We start from the raw sequence: 23,101 nt of genomic DNA, 5'->3' as shown, positions 1-23,101 counted from the left end.
ATTTCAGCTGGAGACAATTATAAAGGACGTGTGTGTGTACTAAAATTATGTCCAAGTGAGAAATATATCCCGCCGCGCAAAAATAATCTCGTCGAAATACGAATAATTAATTATACAAATTGATTTTCCGACGACACAAAATACACTTTTTATACATCACAATAAAAACACGATGAATTGTTGGCTCTCATAAGACATAAACAAACAGTTGGCAAACTAGAGACGTACGGACTTTATTGCCAAGATCGTCTATAGGTGTGCCATTGTGCCGGATAGTCGATAAGTGAGCACTTCCACATAGAAACTGCAGATCTGCAGCTCATTCCGACGAGCCATAGAGGTCGGTCGATATCAGCACGTACGACGAGCCCGAACGACCCGGTAAGACCGATTGGAAACTCGCAGTCGCGATAATACGCACCGGTGTGTTTACAAACTCCGCGACCTCGCTAAGATTTCCCCGTTAGTTCTGGGACGACAAAAACCGGAACTCTTGCGTGCAGGTACGAAGCACTTTACCGCCACTACTTCAAAAGCACTCTACGAAGAGTTATGAGGACGATCGTTTTCCTTCGGTATCCGCCACGGGATCAATAAACGATTTGAATTATTCAATCAGAATGTTCTCGATAGGAGCGAAGCCTTGCACAGGCACGGCGGCTAAATTTGCACTGGCTCACCGTCGGCATTTCCTTAAATAACCGATAAATGTTGCTCGCTCTTTTCCGAAGACGGATATTTATAGATATTTATAAAAAAATAAAATCTCTCAGACCGAAAATAATGAAAATTTTGATAAACAAGTCGAGAAATATGCATATATCGAAAGAAACTGTCAATATATTAGAAACGAGAAGAAATTCACTGCATAAGTATCGGCAACATTTTTTTCTGTCATCTTATCATCTTGTCAAATTACACGTAATCAACATGACATATTTGGTCTTGATCTCGTTCGAACGCCAGCTGTTCTGGAAAAGCCACTGACAGGTTTCTTAGCGGAGAATGATTTATGGCCGCGCTACTCTTCGCATACTATAAAGACGCGTTTCAATAAGCCCCGGTATTAAGTGTAAACGCGCGTCATCTCGCGTGATTCACATCCGTTGCACACATGTGCATTATATGTATGCGGTATACGACATGCATAGGTAGGAAACACCTGCAGTCGCAGGAAGTCGCGCCTTTGGAGCCGCGCGGAGGAAGCAGCGTGTCGATAAATGCCACGTGTTCGTTATCCGATGAATCGCAATAACGAAACACGATGTCATTAACGCTGAAGGTGTTAACATCGTTACATCGCATTGTCGTAATGTTTGTTACCAACTAATACACACACACAGTTGCAGTTTATTTACGCAACCCCATTAGAGAGTTTCGCGACACCGCTCCGCGTCGTGCGAGCAGATACGGCAAATTACTTAACTTTAATTGAGTCCTGTTTGCAACCTTAATTCCGTCTGACGCTATTACGCAAATAAATAGAAATTTATTCCGTTGCTCGGCGAGGCGGTAATGCCATCCGTTGGGGAAAGCGTGGCGTGGAGCCGGCATAAAACGGAGCTGAAGTAAATAAATGTTTCGCCTTCCATAAACCAAATTGAAATACACGAGGCGAGAAAAGAGGAAAGTGCTTTACTCCGCTCAGACACGAGATTAACGTCTTACGAAAACGTTCCGCTTGAAATGTCATACGTCACGTCACAATTAATTCCGTTATACCCGCTCACGATGGAATTTGCCGAAATGGGTCACGACTGCGGTATTTGCCACGCGAGCTTTAAAAAATGCATCTACCAAGCACGCCGTCCAACCGTTGCGCCGAACGCTGACCTGCATCACTGGCCGCACTTGGCACACTTGCGATATACGTGTTGCAAACGTTTGTGAACCGAGTTTCCATTACGCAGTCTCGACACGTGCATTTCGCGCACACAACGCCCGCCGGGTGTGTTCGCAGTGATATTTTATCGCGACGATATTATCAATGACTTGTGTGCGGCAACGTCGAGGAATCGGCTCGTCAAATATTTTGACGGCAATCAAAACAGTATAACGATACGTGCAAAGATAAACAAGCGTACAGAATCAACACTGTGATGCGCATTAGTAATGCTAATGAGCTCGTTATGGCTGTGCAAGAATGCTTCACGAATTCAACGGCAAATGAACTGGCAGCGCGAAACTTTTCAATTCCCTTCGAGTCTTGTAGCAAATGAATAAATTTTGTATTCCCGCATGTTTGCTGATTTTAAATTTCATAGCCGCAAGACTTTCCATACAAATTCAGAATATAAATTGTATTAATGCAAATAAATCCTACACATTCTTCCTCTCTCTCTTTCTCTCTCTCTCTCGACACGTGTACTCTTATCTATAAAAATACTTTGAAATTTATTCTCCAACGTCAGCAATGTGCATAGATTTAATTCGCAGTCACAGATCGCTCATTAATCCTCGAGGCAACAAAATGTAATAAATTAACAAGTATAAATTTTTTTCCAGAAAATATCAACCTAATCTTATTATACACACACACACACACACACACACACACACACACACACACACACAAAGGAGAGGAGTGCTAAGTGAGCAACGGATGACGGTCAACGCACACACGCTAGATTCATTCAAACCGACTCAGCATTCCATCGCGGTTTAGCGAAATGAAAACGATTAACACGCGATGTAATTACCGAGCGGGTAATCTTCGAGACGCGCTTTGTTTTGTCTGACGCGGCGCGAGAAAACGGCATTACACATTGTGCACTTTCAAATACGGGTCACACACGTGCACGCTTATAGGCAACACACTCTTTAAATACCTCGTAATGAACGGTCGCACTCTCGCGCGAGAGCATCTTACGAACGCGCCTCTGCATGACCGGGAATGCTGCGTATAAAAGATAAGTAGACGCTCCCTCCCGCTTTCCCCGGGTGAAAGCGCGAGCTTTAATCTGGGAGAGCTTGCGGGCCGTAGTCGCGAGCACTGACCTACGTCACTGAGCGCACTTGAGACACTAGTGAGCACGCCGCCAGCTGCGCTGTGTGGGTGTACTTTCACGTGTATGAGTGGTCCTCGTTTTCTCTCTCTCGGTCATGTCACGATGTATATCCTGTCTATCGATGTACGTGTATGTTTGTGTGTGTTATATCGAGAGACATATGCCAATGTGCATGTGTGTGTATGTGTGTGAGTATGCAATCGTGTCGGTGCAACCGACTACACGGCGACTAGCGGGGTGAACTACACCGCCACCTCGCGAAAACTGCATCCACTCTCGAGAGACCGCATCCAGCCCCGAAACAACCCCGCTGCAATCCTTTCGGAGACTCCGGCATCGCCAAAACGCCTCGCTGCGCGCTGCCGACGGAAACTCCGACGCTGACGAGCGCATTGTTATCGCAGCGAGAGCGCCGCCAGCTGATGTTTCATCGTGCTGCTGGCTGATGATTACTTTGAAAGCGGCTCGAGTTAGCGGGACCGTCGCATTGTCACGAATATTACTTTCGAGGATTGTCGCAAAGAAGCCTGTCGCGGTACACAAAGTGCCATCATAAAGGGGATGAATTTATCTTATGTGACAAAAATGTTAATTTCTGTATAAATTGGCCTCTTCAGAAAATTCAATTCGCATGTCAAAAATGCAGAGAAAGCAATCCTCAAGTAGAGAGACATGTCATAAAATAGAATTATTTGCATTTTGCAAAACATCTCGCAGAATTGTTTGTACTTCGTAAAACCCTGTGACTTTTGCCCCAAATTTGTCTTGACTTTTTCGAAAGTCCTAGCATTTGTCACGTAGCGAACGGCTGCAGGGAGAGATTATTCGATTACGCGGTCAACTTTGCGAGTTCGCAACGAGATTTTGCGCGACGCATGTCGTCCGCGCGGCAGCGAGCAGAAATCTCATTGTTTCCAGCGAAAGGTAATCGAATTACAAGCGGTTTCCGATAAGCGTCTGGAAATGTTTACGCTGAAAAATACGGGGTCGAAGGTAATTCGGTGAAGAGTACTCGGGCGCTCGCGGTCGTTCGAATCGATATCGTCTACCGGCGTGGTGCTTTCAGCAGTACTCTCGGTAAATAAAATAAAAAGGAAAAAAAAAGAAAACAAATAAAACCGAGGAGGAAAAAACGCGCAGAGAGAAAAAGAGGAAAATCATTGCGGAAGCTTTTAATTAAAAACGGCGCGGGCAGGTGCGAACAATGCGGCTATTGTATTGTGCCATTTGACAGTCGGCTGTTAGAATGCGCCAGTTTATGCGATATTTTCCGTACATAAAAAGAAGTCACTCTCAATGGAAACATCGATCACTGTGGATCATCGTTATTACTGAATGGAGATTTTCCCGTGTTGATGCAGCATTCGATGAAAAGCTGCGTCCATTGTACATGTTTATTCTTTTCATTTCGATTTGCGAAGCAAAAGAGCATTGCTCATTGAGTATAATTGTTTACAGCGAATAGAAAGAAAAAAAAGCTGCGTAAAGCATTGACGAGAATACAATCGACAATTGTACTTTTCTAACAAAAATAGAGCGTTAATTTTACTTGTTCTTGAGATAACGCGGATCGAATCTCGGGCGAGAGAACTAGAGATATCAGTATAAAGCTACGCGATTCAGCGTATAAAAATAATCTAACCTTTCTTTTTATAATTTAAAATTAACCTAATATACATTTTGCATACAGCACGTGAGAGAAAATTATTTCGAGACACAGACAACTAGCCGTACTATTTCTGCATTCTCTACGAAGTACGCGAAGAATGCGGAAGTAAAGCGGGCGAATAATCGAGGAAAAGTCGAGAAGGGGTGGCGCAAGATAGTAGTCAGACACGAGTCACGCCAGAGTCACTTGTAAGTCACGAAGTCGTAAGGCGCGCAGCGCCCGCTTTCGTGTCGCGATATCAAGCAGCGACGGTTCCCGTCTTCGTTTTCCATACACGAGGACGCGTGTTCGCGACTAACTCGAATTTGCAATCTCACGAAGTCTCTCGATTGATTCGCTCGTATCACGAGAACGCCTCGCTGGATATATTCAAAGTAGAAAATTCTTTTCTGCGCAGTCTACGGTAACCCAATTTTTTTTTCTCGCGAATATGCATATAACTTTTGAAACTCGCATATGTTACGTTCTTCGCTTGCTTTTTTGTCGCCCGCGTTCAAAACTCACGTCTAACGTCGCTCGCGAATGCGACAGCGTCTGGAGTGCTGAAAATCTAGTGAACGGGTCCTATCTGTAAATGATGCAATTGATTGGATATCGCATCGAATATCGCATTGAATAACGATTCTTGTTCCGATCAGTTCAATCTGTGCAACTGCATGGTCGCCAGAGTTTAATCACGATCAGATTAAAAGTTAGAATGTAACACGGCACGTTAACTCGATCGTAACACGCATCGCGATAAAAGCAAGTTAAACGCACGTAGTAACAGCACGTGGTAGTAATCGCAAATAGCGATTTAATTTTGTCGCGTGGTTTATTTGCTTGAACCACGATTAGCCAAGTGGTCGGAGAATGTTTTGCAATTTACAGTCAGCCCGAAATTGAACCTGTGCTCTGGAATTTTCGCGAATTTTCCGATTTTTCGGCGCACGCTGACCGTACGAAGAAATTTTAATTGCATGCATACTAATTAGATGATTATGAGCGTCCGCGATAAATAATACAAAATACGCCGATGCAAAATTTCGATTAACATTTAATCGAGAGTATAATCCGGTCGATGAAGCTAAATGTCAAGGCAAGATCGCCAACAAAATTATGAACCTTATATATATGTGCGAAATTGCAGGCGCGCGCGATAAAAAAACCGCGGTAGAAACATGTTCATTAAATAATTATCTAAATCGGTCCACAAAGTTATTTTGCGTCGCGCGCGAATCCGGTTACGTCCGAGTGCTCGAAGTAAATGTCAAGTAGAGTCTGACACAGTGCATGCAAAGAGTTCGTTGCACTGTAATTCTCGTGAATTGCTTGCTGGGTGACACGCATCGCAGGCACATTAATGGCCAATGTCACGATTGTACAACGCACAGCTACATATAAAAATTGCACAAACTCGACAACATCTTTGACATAGAATTGAAAAGAAAATTAAAATCAGATTTCTATTTGATAATATTTTAACCTCGCATGGAATTCATTGAAAATGATTAACTGATTATTATTATAGTTATTTATGTCAATACGCTGTGCGGAAGGATCTTGATAACATCATATCGAAAATTAAACTAAATATCGAGATAATTTCATCGTGTGTAAATTAATAGCATCATAAACGATAAATTTCACCGTCAAATACCGTTGTAGCCGGCAAACCACACGCAAATCACTCGGTTCTTCTATCTAGAGGATAAATTAGTGTGAATAATTAATTGATATATTATCGATACTTTAATAATATGAATTAAACGTCACTCTTCAATTGTGCGGAAAATTATTGCGGTAGATTTGAAACGGATTTCCCTCGAAGTAGTTCTTTTCCGCTGTCTTGTTCGCAGTCTTAAAAGATATCGAGAATTCTTTGCGTCGCTCCGTCGCTCGACTTAAAAATCGGGTCTCGCGCCTCGAGAAAAGCGAGTTTTATTGTCGAACGTTTCGCTGACCGAGAAGCGGTGGGTCAGGAAAAGGAGCAATACTGGAGGTAGTATCTAGGTCGTCCTAGGTCATATGGAGGACAAGTATCCGACGGAACCGTGCGCGGAGAAGAAAGGAGATGCGAGTGGAGCGTGTTCGATTGTGTCCGACCCTCATCTACCTTAATCCTTCTGAATTCCACCCATCCATTTCTTTGTGTGTTGGTCATTTTTCTCGAGATTTTGTAAGCGGAATGAAAGCTCATGATTTTGTTATTATAAATCTGTTAACTTCGGTTCAGTTCCGTATTGACATTCTAATAACACTTTCATTGTGTAAAAAGGGATTCAAAAATAGTATTCGGACCTTCCGCTCACACTTTATGACTATTTCGTTCACAGATTATTTTCTTATAAAAAATTTTATTCTATCGATACGAACTCTACGAACACGTGCAACATTTAAATCATATATAATTCAAATATAATTATTTTGTATCTAAGGAGGTCGCACAGTATTCTCGCGACTTTTCCGCCCAAGGTCGTTCCGGAATACTTTTTCACCTGACGGCCCCGATTTGACGATGTCGAGAGGTTTCCGTAAAAAACCGCGTCGATAAATTGCACTGGCAAAAACCAGGAAGAAGGAAAAAGTAGCCTCGCGCGACGAGAGACAGCGGCAGGAAAATGTCACGAAAAGTACATTCGTTGTCATCGTCGTTGAAATAAAATAATATTATCGCGCCGCTGGCGTAGCGAACCCATCGTGCTAGACCGGATGATGGGGACGGTAATTTATTGCGCGACATAAATTATGTATAACGCTGAAACGACCCTCTTGGCGCGCAACGCGAGTTTGTAGTAACCTCCGTATAACCGGTGTTCTCTCCTCGCCCTAAGTAGATGAAACTTGGTCTTTAGCGAGCACTAGCTACGTTCGTGATCGTAGGAAATTATCTAACTGCCTCTGAACTTCCGACATAACACGAGAAAGTTTCATTGATCGACTAAACATAAAAAAAAAAAAAAAATGCGCTTGGTAATATAATTTCAAATAAACTTCCACTAATATTTATACTCATAAAAATGTACATTTATTATGTCTGCGTGGAAATCAAGGTTGTTGCTTCTCGCGCCTTCATAATTCGAAAAGAACAATGCATTTTACTGACATGTAGATTTCTAATCGCAAATATTTTCACGTGGGGACGTTTGTAATAATGTAAAGTGCTATAAGACGCGATTACCTATTAATCGCGAGGCTATAAACTCGTTCGATACGAAGTAGGAATAAGATTACGTCGACCGCTTTTCACGTCCGGCTTATCGTTATTTTTTCCACGCATCAAATCGCGGCCAATGCCACATTGAAATACATAAGAACGATGTTGAGCGTAATCAGTCTCGCGAAATGCATACCTCGCTTTTGTTTTAACGATCCGTTTATGAGAGCGATAAAAGCCCCGCGATTTCGATTTGCAGCTGCGACAAGTCGCGCGTAAATTGCAATTGTCAACTAATTCCGTGAAAATGGTCTCCGCGTGGTCGCTGACGTGGATGGAACCGTTGAATTTTCACGCAGTCGTATCTCGCATTTCTACGTGTCTGCATAATTTATATTTAACGATCCTCTCCCTTCTCCCGAGTCGACGCAGCGGAATAAAATTCAGTGGACATCGATTGTCAAACGCGATGAATTACGTATACAATTATGTGCACAGAATGCCTATTGAGAATTTCGAAGATTCAGAAAAATTTGAATTCCAAAATTCCCGTGTTTCGTAATTTCGAAACGGAAGTTTATCATATTTTCGCTATTCTCTCACCTCTGGTATTCTCAATATCGATCAGCAGATGCCTTGAAGTTAAACGTTTTAAATGTGACATAAAATAATATAACATTAATAAATATACGAGACGTTTAATGGTAGATTAAACGTGAATAATGTTAGATTAATGTAAATTTTATTAAAATCCAGTCTCATGGAAAATCTTTCGGAAGTAATCCGAGCATTCTCATATAGACGCCACGCATACTTCTGTAATTACAACTATGTAATTATCTGGCCGGAGTGGCGGTGATGCGATAACGCTCGCGCGCATGTCGAATTAATTAACCTAATTCCCGTATTATTTATACGCGAGCGAGAAAGGCTATCGTTATAATTGCGTGCGATTGCGGGAGAGCACGACGTGTCCGGGCGCTGGCTCCCGGTGGCCGGTCACCCATCGACGTAATTAAATGCCGGAAGGCGCACGATGATTCGGGTGTACACTTCAGCCTCCGCCGATTATCGAGTGGTCCGAATACGCGGCCGCGAATATTCCGCTCCGTATCGGTCTCGTTATCGACCGGCCGAACGAATAAAAACATTGCACTCCCGTGGCGCGATCAATAATGCCTTTCGGTTTTCGCACTCGAGTGTCCAAGGACGACGGGTCCAGCGCGGGGGAAACACCCTTTCGCCGGGAGACTGTCTTCGGTGTCGTGTCCCGCGCGATCACGGCAGTCCCGTGACGCAAACAACCGGATAACGCATCGTTGCACCGCACCACCCGTAACCAGCCGCAGCCGAGTCGCTGCCGAGTTCCGTCGCGTGTCCGGCTCTCGGGGCCGACGGGCTGCAAAGTCGCGGCCGAACTGTTTTGTCCACGTGTTGCGGCCAGTCAACGGAGCCACGGTAATGCAGACCTCGATCTTACCACGTGACAGACCGTAGCGAGATCGCGTGGCTTTTCCGGGAATTCTGAGGCCACCCTCGTGTCATCGCTGCCCTCTGATGGAGGGCGCGGCAAGTTATTTCGGGGTGGATTCGCCAGTAGCGATCTTCAACTGTCTTTAAGCAAATTTGAATAATAAAATTGCTATTGGAGGATCTAATAAAGTGTAACTAAAAATTTAGAATTAATTAAAGCTTGTTTGCTGGTTCTTAAAAGTTTAGTATTTGACTTCAATTGAATTTATTGCATTTTTTAACTTAAACTTTGTAAATTTTAACTCCAATCGCATCTATACGAGTTGAAGATGTATATGAAAAAAAGATGTACAAATGTCTGACCACCAGCTGTATGTAAACGCTCGTCGAGGTTTGTCGGCAGTGACTGCACTCGGTAACGTGGGAGGTCTGTCCTCTGATCGTTACCAACCGCAGGAGGTCTGCTTCTATCGATCACGCGGTAAGGGTGAATATCTTCAGGGAGGAAACCGTAGGTGGCGAGTGGTTAAAGCTTGTGCGCGCATGCGTCAGTTGTTGGCCTTCGCATTTTCGATTTACTATTTCACCCCATTTACATCGAATTCAAATTTTCGAATTGAACGATAAATTTAAGTACTCACAGCAATTAGACTTCCTCTTTTTTTGTTACATTTTAAGGCTATTCACATTGAACAAAAGCTCAGATTTTTATTCAATTCTCGCAGTCTCTTCGATCAATATTTTATTATTTCTTTTATCTTTGTATTCTTACCTTGTTGAGCGTCTCGTGACTGATGTTCTGAATGCCGTCAGAATGAAGGATGCGGTCGACTGAATTCGGTCTGGGAACTCCATCCAGCTGAGCTGCCTCTTTAAGCTGGGGTGGCGACGGCGGCGGTGGCAATTGTTCCTCCACTCCTGCGCTATCATATCTCGTTTTCTGTAACAAAGAGAAAAACAATTTCATTCCATTATCATCCTACATGCCACATCATAAACAAGCTCTGGTTTTCAGATGTGTAGATATTAATATTCTAATAATCAGCTTTAGAGCAAGATTACTGCTAGTTGCAATAATGAATCTTTCTGACGTCAGTTGAGTTCTAGTATAAAATATCTTTTATCATCGTTGCAATCTTATCCTAGTTCGCGGTACTTGTTGGAACTTACGCGACACCAGCAGTATCCGCAAACATTTCTGCCGCTGTCGGCGTTACGCGAAATTGCATTAGCGCCACGATCATTAAGCGAATCCAGTTTCGAATCGGCATGACGCTTCGCTCTTCGACGTTTTCGTATTTTGGCCGGCACGGCGAACATATAATCACTAAATCGACGCCTTGAATGACGTACGATCGACACCCAGTCTATCATCGTGCAAAAACAGTCCGCGCGTGATATTTCGAGAATATATATTTTTCAGTGTATGCTGTCCATCAAAACTCACTCGATTTGCCGTTGCGCAAATTTCAAGTAAAATAGAAGCGCTACGTAATGCCAAAAACAGGAGAAAAAAATAAATAAAGAGATAAATATTTAATGAGCTGCTACCCGTATTTCATTAATTGTAAAAACGATTACAAAATTTTTTTAATGCATTTTGTATCATATGTAACGCAAAGTCAAATATTTAAAAATATTTAAAAATATTTCAAATGTAATTTTCCCACATGTTTTATATAATATACTTATGTATTAATTATAAATCTCAAAAATTATATTTTAATCCTTTAATCCATTAATCAGCTACTAATACATTACAATCAATTTAGTTCTCTCTCTCTCTCTCTCTCTCTCTCTCTCTCTCTCTCTCTCTCTCTCTCTCTCTCTCTCTCTCTCTCTCTCTCTCTCTCCTTCTTATTCAAAAATTCTTGATTCAAACCTAATTTAATTATTACTTTCAATCGTTCCAGCGCGAGGCGAGCTTTTCAATTAACGTTCGAACTTTTATGCTGGTTTCGAGTTTCGAGGTAAATTTTCGCGATTCGTTTAAGCCACTGCTAGCCTCGCCGTTTTTGTTGGAGCTACTGGAACGAGAGCTTTCAATCGAGTATCGCGGGCGTGCCCATCGTCGGAGAGATCGATACCAATGGCGAAGAGAACGTCGGGATATATGTCACGAATCAAATCCCCCTTTTCTCTCGCTTCTCGTGTTCTGAAAGCGTGTCATAAGTATCGGACTGTCTCTATATTTCTCTCTTATTCCACCCGCACACTTTATTCTACCGACACAATCGCGTCAGCCATTATTGTGCATTCTGCAAACGCGAATAAAGGCGATGACGTTGCAATCGAACGTGCATTAATGCCGAGATTCATCGTGAAAATAATATTCAAAGTGCTATCCGGAAGCGTGTTAATTGCGTTAATCGGTTCATTAGCAGACTTTTAACAAAAGCTCCGAATTATTATATAGAAATTTCGTTTTAATAATCATAAGCAATCCTTTGAATTTATTATATGAAATGGAGCGTGCTCTTTTAAATGTAAAACAGAAATTTCAAAAGTAAAAAGAAACAATTTTTTGCATATTTATTATTTAAAGACTTATTATCTTCCGTTCTTTTTGGCCACTATATCAAAATATTTCAAGTTGAATGTAATCATTTTATGTTATAGTTGCATTCGATTTTAAACATTTTACCGATATGTGCATTCGTATTTCACTGACAGAAGCGAGGGCAAAAATAGATAATGTTTGGGTAGACCGCATGCTCGCGCGGGCGTAATTTGTAGCATAGACGAAGTAAAATTTCAGAGTGATTGAAGCGCTTACGGGCTTCCAAGAATACCAAACACTACCATATATTGTTTATGGAGAAACCACGCGTGCAAGAGGGAAATAGTTCAGACTTGGAGCTCCGGCGGGCAATCTCCATCAACATTCTATTCCGTGTAAAATGCATCTCCTTGATTTGTTACATCGCCGTACCTTTATTTATCGCGTGCCGCTTTTCAATATTGCGGTTCTTTCGAAAAATTGTGTTTGCTGTACACGGCGCGTGATCTTGACGTCGAAAAAAAGAATGGATAAAATTTTTAGAACAACAGACATCGTTGAGTTTACTTCACCAAAAATCACAAATTTAATTTTTGTTCTTTTCATAACGATATTACGAGAGGAGTTTTCTTCGCTTCGTTCGTTTCGTCCCACGTTCCTCACTGAATCTCCCTAAGATAACTCTTCCAAGAAAAACATGATTGCTTTCATAAGCAGAGTCGGTTATTCACGATCATGCCAATTAATAGATTCTCTTTTTCTTCAATCCGAGTGCCGGAAGCTCCAATGAACTCTTTCGAGCGGAAATTTTCCTCGTGCTGCGCTCCGGCAAAAATTAATGTAAATATAAGCGGAAAAACTTTCAAGTCACCACAAGTCAAGTACACATCGTTTTAACTTTGCAAATTATTAAAATGCCTTAAGCTTTATCAACATAAAAGCGATTCTTAATTTCACAAACTTTGAAATAGACACAATCACTATTTATATTCGAAACGTTACGTTGATTTGTTGGATACATCTCGCTCGCTTCACGTACGCGTTCTTTAATGTTCTCGAAATAAAATCCACACTGCGTCGCAAGCATTTTTTTCGAAAAGTTGGAATCTAACATAAACGATCGAATAATTCAAATTAACGAAGAGTAACTGAACGATTGCACTTGAGTACGACCGAGCTTCAATTTTATTTAGAAGCAATACTTCGGCGTGGCAGACGTCGACGTCGGTACTGCTTTGAAAGCGACTCGACACTGGCATCAATAGTGTGCTGATGCTCCGGCAAAGGCATCGTCTAATTCCGACGCTAAAGCGCGTCTCCGCGATTGGCGGTCTGAAGGACTTGTCGAGTTTTTTTTTTTTTTTTTTACCGAATCTAAAATTAAGAACTCGAGTGATTAATTGCCGACATGAGCTATTTATAAATTCCATGAATCGCGTCATTTACTTCGCGGTTCTCTACTATCATTAATTTTACGTTTGAGTGTCGTGCGACTATGACGGCTACGTTACGGTAAATGTAACTCACACAATAGTAGACGCTGCAGAGAGTGTCTGAGATCGATGCGCGGAGAAATTGTGTCCGAGCGTAAATTTACGTACCAGCCTGATTAAACTCTCGCTTAATTAAACTTCACGCTGCGAGGGCGGCAGGATCGCCGACCAATTTCTTGAAATCGTATTTTGGGTGGACGATAATTTTAGAATTTGCATTCTACTGTATGTTTTTCGCGGCATGCTTTCCAATGGCGATTTTCGTTTCCAGAATAACAACTTGTTTGTGCTTGCAATCATCAATTTATTACATTTTGCAAATTAATAGGCTCGCATGTTTAATAAATGCGTATAAACAAATACTTAATACTTCTGACCTAATTCGGTGCGAAATGTATCGTTGCGCACAATAAAACGAAGTAATTAGAATATCACGAAAAATAGCAATTGCCGAGCATTTCGGGGAGACTGAAAAGAGATAATCAATAATAAAGTTCAGTTAATGGTACATTCTTCCTTGTAGACTACAAATAACATCGGCGCTTCGATCAATCGATATACTATTCTCAAAAGTTAATCAAGTTACCTAAATCAAACGGAATGCATAATATAATCACCCGGGGATCCGCCGTGATTCAAGTAATCGTCGTGTTCCGTTCGTAAACACGCGGATCGCAAAACGGCATCAATAACGATAGCGTGCCGATTTTTTATGTAGTTTACGAATTGGATCATCGCGGCTATCGGCGCGTGGCTGATTACAATGGATAATGACGATGCTTCCGACCAAGTCGGTTTACCAAATTAACGCCCAGTTTTGCTACGCAAATTTACATATCATGAATTTTCCAGCGTCACGCAGAAATAAGTTGCCGAGTATTTACAAGTGATCGCGTTTGCTCGATTCACCGTTCAACTTGTCACTTGACGTACAGATTGAATCTCCATTGAGATCGCTCGCAGTTACTCGCGAACACAACGATACACGAAATATCCTCATGCGGGTTAATTAACCGTCACGCACAGCCGTCTATCGCGCAAGTCTTTAAGCGAACCTTCGTGACCTTTTCATTCCGCGAATCGGATGTCCATTACGAGCACAATGCTGGGGCACAATGCGGCGTCCCGCAGCTTCGGGAAACCTCGCGGCTCGATGGGAAGAACGTGAAGAGATAATCAAGAACCGCACGAATTGTGTTCTGAAACGAAGCGAAGAATTGCGCAAGGCGAGGCCTTGCGAGGCCGTAACGACGGCGAAAGGCCGAAGAGCAGGACGGTAGAAAATTATAGTCTGCCGCTGACATAAGGCGAATTAATTTCTATATTTATAGTTGACCGAGATAAATCCCTTACCGCTTTTCGATAAGAAGCTCAGGAGACAAATGCTCTTTTCATGTTAAACTTTAAGTGTCGCGCTAAGCTGGTTGAAAGCAGTGAAAAAGCAGCACTCGAGTGCTTCGCGATTCGCGATATTAATGTAATTGCCAACACGTCAAAAGGAACAAAGAGGCCGCCATAGTTATAGAAAGACGGTGAGTGTGAATAGCATCATTAAGCCTTAATTAACTGGCGAACTTGAGCAAAATCTGCTTGTCAGCATAGTTCGAAGAATCCTATTTATTTAAGCGTGATTGTTGATAAATCGTAAACTATAACGCGTCAGGTAGTCGATTTTTTGTCAAAATAAAGAATTGTAAACTTACAATTTTTCTCAATGGAATATATCGATACAAATTGATGTATACTACATTTAAGCAAAAGAAAAGAAGTCAATAAACGAATTCATACAAGTTTGATAATTGTTGATAGCATCGATGAAAGCACATTCATCGAGTATTCATCGAGATTTACATGCATACGTACTGCGCATATTCATTTTGATTTTTGTGGAGAGACGATAGATATGCGTTAAATCGGCGCTTTTTTTCATTTTCAATGTTGAAAATCGTTCATCCGAATGCTACTCGAACAGACAAATATGATAGGAACACAGCGAATGGATTTAGGTAATAAAAATTCGGTAACTGCCACTTTTTTAATAATACATCACGTACACCGTAACCTTGTGTATGTAAAAGTGCACAGATCGCAAAAATAAAATTTAATAAAATTATTACTTTACATCGCAGTCGCGATGTTTCAAAATTCAACAGATAATTTTTAAAAAATATTTGTTATAGTGTCACATTACATTTCTCTAGGGTGGAGAGAATACATTTACAACAAGTACATCCGAGTGTCTCTTTCGCACGATTAGGCTTGATGGCAGATGCTTTAGAACAGCTATTAGACCTTAAGACCCTTATGAGAGAGTTTAAAACCCGTGTTATACACTAAGACTAAGCATGTTCACCGGAGATCCGCCTCAGAGTTGGTGCTTACACCAGAGAAAATCAGATACAAGATCGTATAAAGTGATTCTGCCGTCTCTCTTTACTAGACTATTTGCCATCTATATAAAGCATGGCTTGGGTGAGTCTAAAATTAACCATCGATGCAGATCGAGTGCAGATGATTAAGCAAAGAAAAAAGATAAAAAAATAAAATACCACCAAAATCGCAAAATATCAAAATAATTATTACATTTCTTATTTTTCTTTTACTAAATTTAATTTGATAATCGTTAATATTTTGTTATAAGAATGTGAAATTTCTTGTTAAAATGATTCTTTTCTTGGAAATCGCGTTATCGACGAACTCTCAAAAATAGCTTGTAATGCTGTGGGCAAATTCTGGACTGTGACTTCGCGAATCTTGCGAATAAGTTGGTAAACCAGAGCTCTTCCTGACATTCGACTACAGAGAATGGGTTTACCATCGCTAGCCTGAGCTGTACACCAAGTACGAACGACAATCAATTAATTCATTTCTTATTTTACATGTATTGATTAATAAATTCAGATAAATTTTACGAAACACTGCAATTTTGGCACAATTATCGATTACTGATTAATTCAAATAGCTATCAGATAATGCTTCAAAAAAGAAGAAATTCCTTGTTCCAAATGTGCACTTAATATTTCATTAGATTAATCCTCAACGTATTGTTTCATTAGTTGTGTCATGATAATTGTTACGTTTCTAACGAATTTAGTGGAACAGGTTTTAGTTTGCGACACCAGTATTTCTCGCGGAAGCAAACATTTTAAAAATTCACACTTAGTTTCAGAATTTGCACGTCTACGAACCTGAGTCTCGTCTACATCGGGGCCTGGTACATCGGGACTGGCCGATCTGCGGCCGTAAATGTTCGACAGAGTCTGGGTCAACGGCAAGGCGGAGGCTGGACCACCCTGAAACGATCACATCATCTGAAAAATATACCATTGTGTTCCGTGTCAACGGAAGAAAGCGTGCATTGCCGAATTGTTTCCGCATGGCTTCTCGAACCTTTACGTCGGTCGAATTTCAATTCAATTTAAAAATGTATCGTTTTTAGTATCCACAAATTACAATTGCGAATTCGGAGTTGAAAATATTGCCTGATAGCTATGATATCAAATATCAACACAACATTGAATTAAAAATAACAATAAAAATACAAAATGATATTGATATTTCTCATATAAATACTGAATTACCAAACTGAGTAATAAACAAAATGAGATCATAAATAATAGATTTTCCTCTTCTTTTTTTTAATCATTTTTAAACATTTTAATTAAACAGTTCAAAATCATCCTCTTAGCACCCGTGTCTATTTTACATTTTATTAACGATTATAGACTCCTAAGCTATCTAGAATATCCGTGCTATGATAGCAGCTTTGATGTAGACGTAGCATCTCAAACAGCAAACACTTGATATGTGGGGCATCAGGTTTCCTAACGCCGACCCGGGACGGATCGATCGCAACGGAACAGTACGTGTTCCGGCCGTCGTAGATTAAGTAGTGCAGGTGGGAGGAGGGAATAAAATCGTGAGATGCAAGGTCAATTACGTGGCTGGGTTGGACTGACTGACGTCGTCGTCTCGCGCGGTGGCAGCGTACTAAACGAGCAAAACGGAATTATTCATGGTGAACTTTCGATGCGCGCAGGTGCGTTTAACATCGAGCGCCGCTTTATCTCCGCCGACAACGGGGGCTCGCCTCTATTAAATATGCATCGCGACTATCGTCCCCGGAATTCGTTTGTTCTTTCGGAACGTCCTCCAACACGTACCGACGAAAACTCCCACCACCGCCGCGAGCCGCAGTTGCTACGGCGCGCATTTTTTATTTACAGCGGCTGGCGGGATAACAAATGCCGCGCTCCACTTTAAAATGTAGCACGTGAGGTACTTACAATTATTACACCGACGACGAGGAGAGAACAACGGCGCAAGGAAGCAGTCTAACGTTTAAAAAAACATCCGCATCCGAGAATTTTTAATTGCGCTTGTCGTAATAGTTGAGCAATAATTAAGTGGATTACTAATTAGCTAATTACATCGAAGCCCTACACGAAAGAAAGTAATTACGAAGTAAAGGCGGACGTTGTCTGAAACTTGGAGCAATGAAGTTCGATGTTATGCGTAGAAAACGAGATTGAAAGTCCGGTGCTTTACGTGTAAGTTCATCGGGCTAGCGATTACTCGCGCTCTCGAAATCGAGAAGTCATTTTGACAAAAAGTGAATGTCGCGACACGAGCGGCACTTCTGGCATTAATAAACGTTCCTGTCCGAGTATCGCGCGCACATAAATAAAACTGCCGGACGTCACGTGAAAATAGCGCATCACATTCCCGCAGCTTTCAAAGATAGGGCGTATCGGATAAAATTGAAAAGTAAAGTAGCGCGCATTAATATTTTATGTCCTCTCAGGTGCATTCTCGTACATCACGGCGTATACATCTCCCGATGCGAGTAGTTTTACTTTGCCGAGCGAGAATATACTATTTCGCTATCGCGCGTCCGTACGATTCCGGCAATCTAAGTACTCTCCTCGGGTGCATCAAACGCCGCATATATCTGTCATATATTTTTCAATATTTAAGAAACGTCATGCTTCCATGTATAATGATTCAAAACTCACAAAACATTATAGTGCAATATTTTTGCATTCTAGTCTCGCTCTAACATTTACATAATATTTTCCTTTCGCGCAACGCTAGTAAATTTCTAATTAAAGCCATTACGGTTTCTCATCCCACAAAAAACTGGTACATTGTACAAACCACGTGATTTTTTTAAAATTTTTTTAATTTTTTTAAAATTTTTTTAAGAAATACCAAACGTCCAGCGTGAAATTAGTTTTCCGAGCTGTAATATCTTTCGCGCAATTTTCGTTGTAATAAAAATTTTTTCTTTATTTGGATCCGCGCGATTATCCACGAATCCCCTCGTAATCGGATTAATTTGTTTTGTTGTCGAGTAATGAGAAATAGGTTGCCGGGCCCGTATGCCCCGACGGAGATTTCGCAGAGTTTTCGAAAGCGCACGCTTTCTCGCTTTCGCAAATTTGAAACCGCCCCGCGGAAGGAACTCATCGCGATTAATCCGCGAACGCGCTGAATGTTCGCAGTTGTTCATAACTCTGCGAATGAGTTCTAATGCACGTAAACGATAATGGTTCGCGCGAGCGAGCGCGCACTGCGAGTGCGTTCGCGATTACCCGCGGGCTATTGCGTCCCGATTTTATGACGTCGCAATATGCACCGCTCCGATAATAGAGAATAATCCTGCGGCGAAGCGTTCCACGGCTGAACGACTGAGGCCGACTGAATGGTATCGCACTTCGACCGATTTGATGAAAATCTATACTGATACCGTCGATCATTATCGCTGGTCGCGTTCTGGAACTACCAGCATTGCCGTTAAAAGCCAACCGCGCTCGGCCGAATACGATACACGCAGCCGGATATTTTGGATATGATACGATAGTCCGTAGCCGGATATTTTGAAGGGCCGTGTCGGTATTTATATCGATGTACTAAATCCTGGGACCCGCGCGAGCAATCTCTCTCTCTCTTCTTCTCCGCGCGTCTCCATGCGTCAATATCTAATGCGTCATTTTAAAGCCGGAAAAAAATACGGCGAATCAAACACTGCGCGATTTTTCCAAACAATCGCTGATCGCGCCGGTAGCTGCGGATGTTCCTTTCGAATTTATTTACATTTATCGTGTATTTGTTTTTTTCGTGTTTATTTATGACACGCGACAGCATAAATGTTTACTTGATCGCAACTATTTTCGTTACACGCGCGCGCGATATCGTATCCGATACGAGATTTCATAAGGCGGCGTTTGACTTGCTGATAGACTACGCCGCTACAGCACAAACGTATGTCACGTCTGATCATGACGCGGCCATAACCACTGGCAGTCTCGACATGTCAAGCTATAGCCAGACGACAACCGCGTGACAACGGTTGATGCGAGCCGACGGAGTGCGTTTACAACGTACCGCGCGTATTATTCCTGCACACAAGCGTCAATATGATACGCAATTAAAATGCTGCGTGTGTAATATTGACCGGCGAGTATCCTGTCAGAGGAATTTGTGAGGTGCGTGAACACTAGATTTCAGAAAATTTAAAGCGGCTTACTAATTAATTACTGAGTCAAATTAACAAACTTAACAATAGTTTGCGCATATTTCGCGAACGTTGTTCGCATATCAATTAAAATTCTAACATTAGTTTCATCGGTAGAACAGCAGTTATAATCAGCCGTCGTGAGATAATGATCGTTATAAATAAATTGATTGTTACGAAATCTTGCATTGTTACGCGCGTTGCATTATTGTTCGACGATGGTTTGTCTATGCATTTATTAATTCTGCTTTCGCTTTATTAACACAAAATAAGTCAACAAACTTTCACTAGAATAATAATTACATAACGTACAATTTTATTTGTGCGTCATAAATTGTTAAGATTTCTTTCACAATTGATAAAATTATCTATTCTTCAACATTTTAATAAATGTTTTTTTCATCCATTTTTATTGAACCAATTTTTTTATTAATTGGACCACTATATGTATGAATTATATTTATTATTACATTCAGTTATAAAAAGTTCAGATTGATTTAATTTAAATCTGTTACATGTAGTGTTTCATGTTTAAATCAAATATATGCAATCATGAAAATATCTGAAAATGTTAAAGATATAAAAATTTTAAATTTGCGTATTTTAGTTATTTTTGCTAATATTTAATTAATTACTTTAATATTTGAAATGCAAACAATGTAAAGTAAATAAGAAAATTGCATTGCTCGAGAGTAATATTGTTAAATAAGTAGCTAGCGAAATTTTAATTGAAACAATTAAATTTGCGAGCGTAACGCAATAAAATAGTCTTCGCGTGGAGTTGGCGGAAAAGTAAAATCCATTATTGCGCACGGCACGAGCAACCGTAACCGCTTGCACTTTGTCGTCGAATACGCCCGCCTCGGTTTGACCACAAAGCGACGGTATCCACTCGCCTTGCCAATGCCAAACATGCCGAAGACGCCCGCAGAATCTGCGCGACTCGGCGACGAGAACGCGACACTTGGACGCATTTCCAATAATCTGCTGTCGGTGATTGCACGTTGCCGACGTATGTGGAGAACACGGGCTCGAAACTTCGCGCGACTCCTTTGCAACGCGCACCAAGTTTTCGCACGAATACCGCACGGATCTCTCGCACGTATAGTCCCCTAATCACACGCGAAGAGAACGTGATAAGAGAGTTCGCATTAGATCGGACGTGTATGCAATTTATAGGCATATGCGGGTAATAATGAAGGCTGGGTGGAATTTGTAAGTCGGTAATATCAAAGGCTCGAGAACCTACGGGCAAGTAACTTGTTAGTAGCGCGAATCTCCGTTCGTGGCTCTATGTATTCGGCGATCGAATCGCTATACAGCGCAAAATCGAGTGCAAAAAAATTTCGCGAAGCTATGAATCTTAAGGCCCATTCTCCCGTTCTTTTTCCTACTCCGAATGTCACGGTTGCTTTCGCGCAGGAAAGAAAAACAGATACTTCCGGTTCGCACATTGCGGATTCGAGGCACGTATCCCATTCCTCCGAGGCAACGAGAGCATATATATCGCGTTCGATAACTCGAAAACTTCGCCCAACGACTTTTGCAGTCACGCAGAAGGTACTGCGAGCGAACATCGTTCCGACCTAGCTTCGATCCTCCCTCCTTCGCACCCCTCTAGATATCAATAACGCGGATTTTGTTCCCGGTAACCAACATTTATCGCCCCCAACGCCACCGCTGTCGCGTGGATTATCGCTGTTTACTTTTCAATTTTTATGAGGGAATACGAGCAGACACAACTTCAAGGAAAGAGAATTATATAATCGACATTTCTCTCTATTTCTTTTTTATTAATATATGGGTTGGAAGAATAATAAGTTGCGTATTTTTCACATTAAAAATTTTTGCGTATAAATCGGATTTGATCACATTGCGCGGTAATCCTCAGAACATCGTCGAAGATGTACTAACTTCAATTTTCTGAAGTGGTTTCAGTAATTCTAAAAAGCGGCATTTTATCAGCCACCAAAATGATTTCAATTTTGATTTCGTTGAGTGTTTCATACAAGATAATTCTAGAATATCCCAATAAAAAAATTGTAGTGTTCCCGTTTTTAATTGCATGAAATATTTACAATACGTGTATAAAAGCAACTGTCCAAGTTATACCGCGCACCGTTCAATTTCATACTCCAAAAATAATAGTCGAGTTACCATCGATATTTTTAAAATTTTTTATCCGAGAGAGAAATATACATATATACAAAACCTTTACCAATTTTCATGCTTGAAGAAAAATAAAAATCTTGAAAAAAAAAGCTTGGAAGAAAAGAACAACAAGCATGTGTGCTCTTTTCGCAGTATTTCAAAAATTTATTGAATTTCAAGTGATAAACACATTAAATTCTTACAATTTTAGTAGTTTTCGCTTAATGAAATAAAAATATTTATTCTGACAAATATTTACCTCAAAACATTTTTCTTCTATATTTGGAAAAAAATATAAGACTGCTTTCTTTCATTCCATTTTGTTCAGAAAACTACGAAAGAAATATCTTCAAATACTCGCTTTATATTAATTATAAACAGAATTTTCTCTTCAATTTTCGTAATAATTTTAATCTTTTAATTAAATAATCTGAAAGTTCAACGCAATAAAGCCTTTATCGAGTATTGCATTTGAATTACACTATTTTTAGAATATTTTTCTGAATTGACAAAGACTGTGCACTTTTCATTAAAGAACTCGATTAGAATCGGTAGTTCTTTGTTTCCTACAAGTATCTGCGATTCCTATGCGTTCTATCATTGAAGATTCCGTGTCTTTACCGTAAGAGCGAAATGAGAGGATTTAACCGTTGTATTCGCTGCGATCTGAAATGAAATTCTTACGAAATCTGAAAAGAAATTGGAAAGCTTTCAAAGCCGAAGCCACTCTTTTACGAAAACTTATCGTTATCTTTTTCTATCAGTTATAAACGTTTTTATATACACGAAAAAATCCGAACGTTCTACAAAAATAGCCTTATTATGATTTTTGAAATATTTTATCCATATTTGTCCCTTACATTTCGCTCTTACTGTATTTCGAAAATAAAAATAAACTACGTCAACTTTATTGTCCGGAGAAAATAATATAGTATCGTCAGAAAATATTTCATTAAACTCACAAGCAGATCTCGAATGCGATAGCTGTTAGCTATGCATGAAAAATTCAGATATTTTCCGATACTTTATTATAATTTATAATAAACGATAGTTAGGAATATCGAGTATCGTAAATAAGTTAAAAGCTGTGTACGCTATAAAAGCTCAGTGAAATGCAATAATAAAATAAGATCCTGACAGATGACATCTCGCGC

At 40.7% G+C, this 23,101-nt stretch overlaps 1 protein-coding gene across 10 annotated transcripts in view; it reads right to left on the bottom strand.

The window, feature by feature from the left end:
• Positions 1-23,101, bottom strand: part of dlg1 (discs large 1) — a 311,020-nt gene that overhangs the window by 155,263 nt on the left and 132,656 nt on the right. For 8 of the 10 annotated variants that reach the window (XM_012376102.2, XM_012376104.2, XM_012376103.2 and 5 more), the window contains 2 exons: positions 16,468-16,572; positions 10,059-10,226 (listed from right to left, as the gene is read on the bottom strand). In XM_012376102.2, coding sequence (XP_012231525.1) covers positions 10,059-10,226; positions 16,468-16,572 — 273 coding nt within the window. Of the gene's footprint in view, positions 1-10,058; positions 10,227-10,456; positions 10,676-16,467; positions 16,573-23,101 lie in introns of those variants that run through there. The other 2 variants (XM_012376112.2, XM_012376105.2) reach the window with 2 other exon arrangements.

This window comes from Linepithema humile, chromosome 2 (assembly GCF_040581485.1).
Source record: "Linepithema humile isolate Giens D197 chromosome 2, Lhum_UNIL_v1.0, whole genome shotgun sequence".
In the NCBI taxonomy this organism is placed as follows: Eukaryota; Metazoa; Arthropoda; class Insecta; order Hymenoptera; family Formicidae; genus Linepithema; species Linepithema humile.
This window is presented reverse-complemented; position numbering and strand designations above follow the sequence as displayed.